This window comes from Oryza sativa, chromosome 6 (assembly GCF_034140825.1).
Source record: "Oryza sativa Japonica Group chromosome 6, ASM3414082v1".
In the NCBI taxonomy this organism is placed as follows: Eukaryota; Viridiplantae; Streptophyta; class Magnoliopsida; order Poales; family Poaceae; genus Oryza; species Oryza sativa.
Genome location: NC_089040.1, coordinates 30,007,100 through 30,017,161, shown reverse-complemented (window position 1 = coordinate 30,017,161; position 10,062 = coordinate 30,007,100). Strand labels below are relative to the sequence as shown.

The 10,062-nt window shown below is 46.5% G+C and overlaps 2 protein-coding genes across 2 annotated transcripts; one reads left to right on the top strand and one right to left on the bottom strand.

The window, feature by feature from the left end:
• Window positions 1–966: 966 nt before the first annotated feature.
• LOC9271654 (uncharacterized) lies at window positions 967–2,575 on the top strand. The gene is made up of 3 exons (XM_015785681.3): window positions 967–1,384; window positions 1,661–1,709; window positions 1,794–2,575. Exons 1-3 carry the CDS (start codon window positions 1,067–1,069, stop codon window positions 2,000–2,002), a joined length of 576 nt encoding a protein of 191 aa, XP_015641167.2. The 5' UTR covers window positions 967–1,066; the 3' UTR covers window positions 2,003–2,575.
• Window positions 2,576–3,926: 1,351 nt separating this feature from the next.
• On the bottom strand, window positions 3,927–5,601 carry LOC4341942 (xyloglucan endotransglucosylase protein 7). The gene is made up of 3 exons (XM_015785680.3): window positions 5,238–5,601; window positions 4,954–5,147; window positions 3,927–4,509 (listed from the first exon to the last, which is right to left on the bottom strand). The coding sequence occupies exons 1-3, from the start codon at window positions 5,523–5,525 to the stop codon at window positions 4,125–4,127; spliced, it is 867 nt and encodes a 288-aa protein (XP_015641166.1). The 5' UTR covers window positions 5,526–5,601; the 3' UTR covers window positions 3,927–4,124.
• Between the last annotated feature and the right edge of the window lie 4,461 nt (window positions 5,602–10,062).

Sequence of the window (10,062 nt, the reverse complement as noted above, 5' to 3'; positions counted from 1 at the left end):
GGATGTCACAGCAATCCCCTGACATAGGCTTGTCTAGCTGAGTGGTGCTGTGTAACAAAAACTCGTTTTCTTATAATATATTGACGTGTAATCATTTTATCTGTTCGCGAAAAAAAAAATCCCCGATCAATATTGGTAATAGGAGTTATAGACTTATAGTACTTACCGGATGCATCCACATCTTGCTACTGCGATTCGATAGCCGGTGAGACCACAAATCGTCCGCATTGACAACGGGAAGGCCTGTGACCGCGCAACGCGATCACCGATCAACACGCGGGCTCGTCGGCGCCGGTGCTGATGCTGATCGATCTTACGTCGCGTCGCGATTTAACTTTGGCATCAGAGTATCAGACATTGTCAATTTTTCTCTTGTCATCGCCTCAGCTCGACTGATGACCGGACGAGGCAACGTCGTCGTCGCGACCGTGCCACTGGTGGTGTAGCTAGCTAGCGCTTCTATTACGACGTCGTCGTGTGGTGCAACGAGAAATCCTGCCGCTATTCCGCACGATGCTGCATCGTGTTGCTGCCGAGTGCCGACAGATTCGCCTGGGATATCTATCCCTTTCGTTTGCCCATAATCGTTTGAGGAAAACGTGGATTTCCTTGTAGATTTGTAGTTTCTACTAGTGACAGGCTACGTGCAAAAGCGGGTTCCCAAATTCCCAATCCCGTAGCCTTCTTGGGCTTAGCTTAGGTGCAAAGTGGGGTACAGGAGAAGCCCAATCTTGTGCACAATTCTACCAGGGAAAAAGTACACCGAAGGTCCCTCAACTTGTTATCGAGTTACAAAATCGTCGCCTAACCGTAAAACCGGATACAACGCATCCCAACTTACAAAACCAGTGTAGATTAGATCCCTCGGTGGTTTTGCACCCGGTTTTGTCCGACGAGGCGGCTGAGCCAGCGTGGGACCCACGTGGACCCCACATGTCAGGATGCCACGTCAGCAGGCTGGCCTCTCCCTTCCTCCTCTCTCTCTCTCACTCCTCTCTGGACTGGGCAGGGCGGCCGACGGTGGGGAGGAGGTCGCCGGGTGAGGAGTTCCGACGGTCGGCCGGCGATGCGGCGGCGGAGACACGGGAGAATGGGAGGGCGGCGGCAGGGCGAGGCGGCGTCGGCGGGCGAGCGCGGTGGCGGAGAGGCGGCGGCGGCGACGACGCCGTCGCGGCTCCCACTCCCTCTCCCACTCCTCCCCAAGCAGCGGCGGCGGCGGCCACCGAGCAGCGGCGCGACGAGGGCATCGTTCGCCATGGCGGCGGCACTTGGGCTCAGCGGCGGCGAGGCGTTCCGGCTGTCGGCGGATGCGGGCGCGGGCGCGCTCAAGCTGCACAAGGACGACATCACCCTCTGGTCCGTCGACGGCGCCACCGTCGCCATCGTACGTCCTTCCTTCCTTGTTAATTCATTCCCTTCCTCGATCCTTGCCGATGCTTGTGTTCGTGGCTATGGTGCGTTTCGAATCTGATGCTGCTCGTGTGGATTTGGTAGGATTAGTGCGCGTGGCCACACATTTGGTGGGATTAGTCTTGTGTTTGACTTTCACTAATCCTCAATCTTTCTAGAAATATTTGCAAAATTGTTAAAGCAATAATCTCTAACTCTTAACTATCTGGGTATGACGACGAAGAAGATGACAGTTATTCATATTTCTCAGGTTAATGCTGCTAATGAACGAATGCTAGGAGGTGGAGGTGTTGATGGAGGTGATTGAATGCAGCTACTAGTGAGCTATCATTTATCTCATCACGGATTGACTATCTCATACTCCAGTACAATTCTCATTGTAGCTATACATCGAGCTGCTGGACCTGAACTCGTAGAGGCCTGCCCAGTCCAGAGACGCGGGGCTGGCAGATTCTCCTACGCCGACGAGCTTCTCAAGGCGTTCTGCGCTGCCTTTCCTTCTTCTTCATCGTCGTCGTCTCTGCCGACGCCTGCGCCGCCGCCGACGCAGCCGCAGCCAGAGCAGCAGAAACCAGTGGTGGTGGTGGTGTAGGAGAATCTGCCAGCCCCGACGACGGCCTCTCCGGCGAAGGCGAAGCTGGCGGCCGCGAGGCAGGTGCCAGGCGGCGTGGCTAGATCCAAGAGGAGGTGAGCTTTCTTCACTTTGCCTCCACGCTCACCCACGCCGTCGCCTTCGGCTTCCCGCGTCGCAGCCGCCGCCGCCGCCTCCTCTCCGCCACCGCGCTCGCCCGCCGACGCCGCCTCGCCCTGCCGCCGCCGTCCCATTCTCCCGTGTCTCCGCCACCGCATCGCCGGCGACCTCCTCCCCACCGTCGACCGGCCTGCCAAGTCCAGAGAGGAGTGAGAGAGAGAAAGAGAGAGAAGAGAGGAAAGGAGAGGAAGGGAGAGGCCAGCCTGCTGAAGTGGCATCCTGACATGTGGGTCCTACGTGGGTCTCACGCTGACTCAGCCGCCACGTCGGACAAAACCGGGTGCAAAACCACCGAGGGACCTAATCCTACACTGGTTTTATAAGTTGGGGGATGAGTTGTATCCGGTTTCGTGGTTAGGGACGATTTTGTAACTCGATGACAAGTTGAGGGACCTTCGGTGTACTTTTTCCTTCTACCAGGCCTTACTGTCCATCACAGAGCGATGTAGCCCACAGCCAAATATAAGGCTTTGGAGTTCGGAAGGCGGAACTGGACACACGGCCCATCCTCTTTTCCGCGGTGGACTGGTTTGCGGGCCAGACCAACAAAACAAATGTAGGAATAAGTCTATTTTGCTTCCCTCAACTCATGAGCGTGGTTGAATCGCACCCCTCAACTGCAAAACCGGGTATAACCCGTCCCTTAACTTTCAAAACTGTTGCAAATCAACTCTCTGGCGGTTTCGGAGGCGGTTTCATCCTACATGGTGGGTTGACTTGGTATTCATTCCACATGGCATCGATGTGGTGCTTACGTGGCACTAAAATAAAAACAAACTTAAATAAAAATAAAAATAAAATAATTCTTGGACCCACATGTCAGTTACCCAACTCCTCCTGCTTTATCATCGGCGGCGAGCAAGATGGAGAGAGCGGCGGAGCGGCGGAGCGGCGGGAGCAGAACGACAACGGGAGCGGAGAGAGAGCAGAGGTGAGGAAGCCTCGCCATCGCCGCCTCCCCTCCTGCACCCCTCCTCCTCCGCACAGGTGAATTGCTCCTATAGTTGCACACTCATATTGGATGCAAGGACGTCGAGGACACAAGGGGATCGGGGAGTCAAAGTGGCCAGGGTTTAAACTAGACTCAAGCTTAGTTTAGCAGCAAGGGTTCCCAACCCATCTTTTTCATGTTCCGTGCGCACGCTTTTAAAACTACTAAATGTTGTTTTTTTGCAAAAAGTTTATATACGAAAATTGCTTAAAAAATATATTGATCTATTTTTGAAAACAAAAATTAGCAAATACTTAATTAATCACACGCTAATAGACCACTCTGTTTTCCGTGCGCTGGAGATACGTTCCCAACCGCCTGCAGCGAACACATCCTCACTCACTTTACAAGCATATGGTTCTCGGGGTATATTCGTACTTTTCACATGTTCTATAGCGGATACATGTTCTTGTTATGTTCTACAGTAAAGATCACAACGTTTAAATATCATTTAGCAAATTTTATATTTCGAAATCATGGCTAATTGTCTCTGATAGGATCATAGGAGGCTGGCGTCATGGCGTGCATGCGCGTCTGTGGAATTCTGAGGTCCTGAGCTTTGGTGCGCAAAGTTGGACCCCTGATGAAAGATTGTCTTCGTACGGAAGTCCAGCCGCCGCCGGGTGCCCAGGGCGGTTGGTTCCATTCCATCAATCATTTTTCCAATCGTTCTAATTGCACTTCAATCCTAATCTTTGGGTCGAATTTGGCGTAATGGCGCGTGAACCGGTCCCCGTCGCATATGTACCATGTCATTGTAACAACAGATCGAAATGCCCAAAGAATATTTCTCACAATCTTTAAAGCCACTTTTGACAAACAAACTTATTATACATCCATCGTCGTCGACTTATTATCTTCCTCGTATCCTTTTCCCATCTCTCTACTACTTTTTACACGACAATAACACATACAGCAATAGATACAGAATAATTCTACAATAAAATAGTTTCAAGTGCCCCTTTTTTTTTCCTACTTGGCAGTGCACTCCGGCGGTAACCCCTGGGGGAACCGGTACGTGTCGGCGCAGTAATTGTAGATCATGTAGTCCCTCTGCACCTGCCGGAGCCGGTCCTGCGACGCGCTGTCCAGCTGCTGCTGGTACATCCACGGGCTCCCCGGGTTGGCGCACGCCGTGGCGTCCTGCGACGTGCACCCGCTCGCGGCGAGCCCGCGGTACGACGCCGTGAACGGCGCCCGCGACCAGTCCGTCCTCACGCGCCCCCCCTGCGTCGCCCACTCCTCCGCGTCCCACAGGCTCGCGTACACCCGCATCGCCTGCGCCCGCGGGAACGCCACCCCCGTCGTCGCCTCCGTGTTCCTGTACTCCCGTATCGGCGTCCCGTCCACGTAGAAACTGAACAAACAAAACAGATTAACAGAAGTTGATCCTTTTGTCATTTTAGCGATTACCACGATAAACGCGCGCACGCGCACACCACTATACACTCTAACACAAACCAATGATATATTTTCGATATCACTAAAATCTTATTAAAAGCCCATCTACACATGCATAATATTCATGAGGAATTTTATAATTCTTGATAAAGTGTCTAGAGGTAATAAGATTTTATACTAGAAATTTTGGTAACTCAAGATAATTAGTAGTTAGATGTACTAAATTTTAAATTAAAAAATATGGCACCTCCCAGTACTTTTCAAGTATGATAAAATTACTTAATATTCGTAAGCAACAGAATTTATATTCTAATGAGTTGAGTCATATAACCACGACTCTACTAATGTATAAGTGCATTGGTGTAAAAAAAGTTGAAAAGAACATAACCGTGATACGTACAGGATGTGGGAGGGGTTCCAGAGGACGGAGTAAGTGTGGAAGTCCTTGGTAGGGTCGAACCACATGCGGAACTGCTGCTCGCGGCCGCCTTTCCCCTGGCTGTACACGTTGGTGTGCACCGTGTACGGCTCGCCGCTCGCGTTCCCCAGGAACTCGAAGTCGATCTCGTCGTGCTGCGACCCCTGCGACGACAGCTGCTTCCACGCAACACCCAATCACCATTAGCTCTTACAGGCAGGCATACGCATATGTACTCGATTGGCGATGATCGATGCGATGCGTACGTAGAAGGTGGCGACGGTGCCGGCGGAGTTGCCGGGGACGAGCTTGATCTGCATGTCGAAGCGGCCGTACAGGTACTGGTTCTTGGACTGGAAGCCGGAGCCGGACGACCTGTCCAGCGACAGCGTCAGGAGCTGGCCGTTGCCGAGGATCTTGCCGCGGCCGTCGCCCCAAGTGATGTCCACGTCCTGGTAGAAGTTGCCGGCGGCGCCGCCGGCGAGCAGCAGCACGGAGCACACAATCGCCGCCACCAACGGCGGCGTTCTCCCGGGATTGGAAGAAGAAACCATCGTGTGTGTGTGTAACACTGTTGGATTGGATTCGGTTTTTGATCGATCGATCAGATGGTTTTCGTGCAGTGGTGGTGAAAGATCGTTGTGCGAGCTGCGGTTTTTATAGGCCACTGGAGTGGAAGGGTAGCCTTTCGGTCGGATGGTTGGACCAGAGACGAGAAGAGGGTGTAATGTAACGTACATGAGCTGGATCCATTGAGCGGCTTGACGATGTGGACGTACACACGGGTCAGAATCGCACGGCTTGGTTTTAGCCAGTTTGCTTCTTTTTTGGGCCTTAGTTTTGCTCGGTTTAGTGTTGTGATATGATTGGTGTGCGTCACGCGCATGCAGGAAAAGGGGTTCCTGGCTCGGAACGGAATTCTGTGTAGTAGCGGTGGAGCCAAAAATTTTCTAAGCCTAGCGCTCGAGTAGGGCTCAATTAATAGGATATTGGTTTTCTAGAAAAATATGTAATGGTTTAAAAGGATTTAAGCATATTTATGGAGGTAAGCCGGGCTCAAGTCTAAGCTGCCTTAGTCTTGCCTCTGCCCTGCTATGCTGTTGTGCAGTAATATATATGTATTAGGTGCAAGCGTTTACAATCCCAACAAAAATCAGTCTAGTTTACGCGAAAATTGGATTTTCTGGACTACCACGATAGCACAAAGCACTCGTTTTTTCTTTAGTCAAGTTAAAAAAAATCAAACTAAAATTTGATTTTTTGACAAAAAAAAAACTTCTTCGATTTCCATTGGTTTTTATTGATTTACCAATATATTTTTTTATAACCTAAGATACCGCTCGGGACTATGAACCCTGTGTGCAATTGACATGTGGGCAGAGGTTGTATGTCCGGCTGGCTCACTGCACCGAAATACCGAATGATCGGCAACCTCTCGTCACCTATTCTGATCCCAAGCTGAGGAGTCGTGGAGTGACACTCAAATGCATGCATTGATCACTGATAAGTACGCACAGATTGCAGCTGTACTAACGAAACATGAATGAAGAGATATGATGCACGCAAAAACAAACGGGTGCGGATTTAAAAACGATGTGACCGAACCGAACTAATAAGAGCATGATGGTGATTAGGATTAGTTTGTTTAGATGTCCTATTCATTAGCTAGCTTGTTATGGAAATTTATGCTACTGCTTGCTTGTCAATTACACGCTGATTAAATGAACATATATGGATTAAGCTTTTTTTTTTTTAACAATCCTTAGAAAGGTACTACTCAGCAAGAGATTCTGATCTGCAGTTGTAGGAGCAATTCTTTTAACTGATAGCCTCATCGGATGGCTATATGCACAAAATACGCCAAATAGCGTATTAGCGAAAAACTATAATGTGTGATTAAAACATTTACATTTATTTTCTTTGCGACTTAAACGATTATGTTGTAAAAGAAATTATGATAAAAAAAACTCAAAAACTACTTTAAAATTAAATTAAAAATTTAAATTTTAGTATTAGCATATGCTGGTTGAGCCAAAAGATGAAAGCCTGACACAACCAACACACGCACAAAGGGAATCAGGTAAAGCCAAGTCGACACCTTAACGAACGATCTGTTGGCCGTTTTCCCTCGCATAGCTAGGTTTTGACCAGTTTTGATTCCCCGTGGATAAAAAGATCACCATAGGCGACTACGCATCATACACCGTCTGCAGCTTGACAAAAATGGGAGCACGGGAGATGCGCTCTGAATTTCTCATTTCTCAAATCAAAGCGACAGCTTAACCGACTCTGTCTAAACCCCTAGGATTGAAGTATTAGATCAGGCTGTCAATAATTATCGTAGCATCAATCGAACTCGGAAATACATGCATCGACGAACTGATCATTTATGCATACGTACTGCAAAATTAAATGGCACTCCGTGAACAAGGCGAATTCAGACTTTCAGAGAAATGTAACGCTGACCGTGCTAATATAAGCTTCAGAATCCCAAATGCATACCGCTCGTCCAATAATCAATCCAACAAGCATATACCCTATAATGCTCTCTTCTAGAGCTAGCCTAGACAAGTGCTCCATTCCATGACCATGTAGATGTAGCTAGCCTTATCTGCTCAACAACACCCATCCCATTCAATTGTCCACCGTCTTTAGCTCTTGTTAAACCTATCTTTTTCAGATAGATCAAAAGGGGAGCTACGCATGCAAGAATCATGTTGCGACAGTAATGGTCGCCATGGCCTTCGATTCCTATATCATAAAATCATTTCTATGGATCAAGTGGTGTCGCCAATTTCTAGGATGATAATGGGTCGGCTGGTAAAGTTGGGAATCATGCATATACATCAGACTATCAGAGTGTTCAGCTATCCGCACTGATGAGCTGTAGGCTGTTCTTTTTCTTCCAGCCTCCAACTGATATATTGTACTACGTATATTAATTTGTAGCTAGTCAGCCACAATGCATGAGCATTCAGTGGACTAACCACATTGGGTTCTCTATGATTAGTGCTAATGCATTGGTGATCACTTTGTGTTGCTTGCCTGGTGGTCCTCTGAGGGACACGTGTGTCACCTTTTCGTTTTTCTTTGAAACGTAGGTTTCCAAGTGATAGAACATTATAGACTAGCTTTGATAATGGTGGCAACAAAATTAATCGATCACTATCGCTCAAGAGCTCAGTTGGTGAGAGATTCGGTGCGCATTGGCACGAACCAACTAGGTTTAATTTGGCTCTATGGAACTCATATTAAAATGCACTTCATTTTCTTAACGAAAAGTAACATATCCCTCCATTTTCTCTGTAGAAAAGTCATAGTCACTGATGAAGACTGCATATATGTATTGTAGTGGATCAGCGCAACAGGGTAAATATATGCATGGTGCATATAATTTCAAACATTAATATTGGAAGAATGGACGTATATAGTATGAAAATCATCAAAGATTTGTTTCAGAGTACGTACTTATAATTCAAATATCATACTTCAATGGGTACAACAAAGAAACCACTGAAAAAATATTTTTCTAAAATATAAGTCACTACAAAAGTAAATGGTATTTCTTCCGCTTTCAAATATTTGTTCACGTTAACTATTACTATTCCAACTTTGGCCATTTAATAACTCTTAAAAGACTAGTCCATGATAAATGAAAGTTTCATGGTTATGTTTAATGTGTGTAATACATAGTATGTTATTTTCTTATATATCTATAATTTTTCCACATAAAAGGCAAATCAGAGTTTGCAAATGAACAATGTCTTACGCCAGTCTTTTTTTTGAAGGAGTGATGTCAGGTAATTAAAAAATGGAGAGAATAGTAACATACTTTTTTTTATAAGAACAAATAATTAACGTCAAAAGCGTCATACGTTTAAAACCGTAGTAGTAAACATCACTCTCAAGCTGTCGCCATTTTTTTTGTCATCTTTTACAGCCTTGGTGCTGGCACGCGCTTCCTATGAATTGAGATCCAATGCAGTTGTAATAACGACTGCAACTTTAGCAGTGATAGCATATTATGACCGTTGGATCGATGCAGCCAACAGCTTGGATTTGCTCTGCCACCCCCTGCACAGTATACGCTACAGTAGAAAATTGCTACAGTGATTCGTGAACAATATTTTCTAATGATCTGAGCCGCTGATTTTTGATCCATCAGCTACCTTGCAACTGCTAAAGTTGCAGTGATAGTAACAATTGTACTGGATCTCAATCCGCTTCCTATATATCTTCCCAGTTGAAACAAACACGACTTCTCATCAAGCTCTAGCAAAGATATCAACCTCCACTGCGGGCACTAAGCTTATGCAGCAGTGGAGTCATAAACCTACCCACACTTATTGAAGCCACAAACTGCAAACTTTACACTACTAGTATATACTAGTAGTAATATAAGTATACAAACAATGTATATATTTTTTTTTTCAGACACGTAGCTCCTTTACATATTCGCATAAAAAAAACGCCTTTCGAATTCGAGCAATCTAAGCGTGACTATTATATACTTCAACCACCGGTATATACATGTTTCAAGCCATACGAAAAGGAAGCTGAAAAAGGAGTAGCCGACGGCGTCTGGTCCAGTGTATGTCGGGGAAATCGACCTGCAATCTGCACTTCTGCAGAACAAATAAACGGCTACCACGACATGGAGTCATGGATGACCTGCCGGTCATGCTCGCTGCAATTCTAAAGCATATCTGATGCACGTAGAGTAGATAACTATAGCTATATAAAGATTGTATTTAGTAGCAATTAATCAGACCGTGCACCAACTGAGCTTGGCTAGCTAGCTTGCCAGCCGGACGTCGAGTTCGTCAGACTTGGAGCCACATCCAACGTCCATACATTATTCCATCCTCCTCCTCCTACTACTACCACAACACAAATCATTAAAATCTCTTACTCCTAGCTTCATTGTTTGGTTTATTTGTAGAATAAGGGAAACGGCCATATTTGCAAACGAAAAAAATAAATTTTAAGGGAATTTGTAAACGAAAACTAATTTATGAATAAAATTTTTATATACGTGTTCTTAGCGATTTAAAAGTTTATATTAAAAATAAACTTCGATAAAAAAAAACT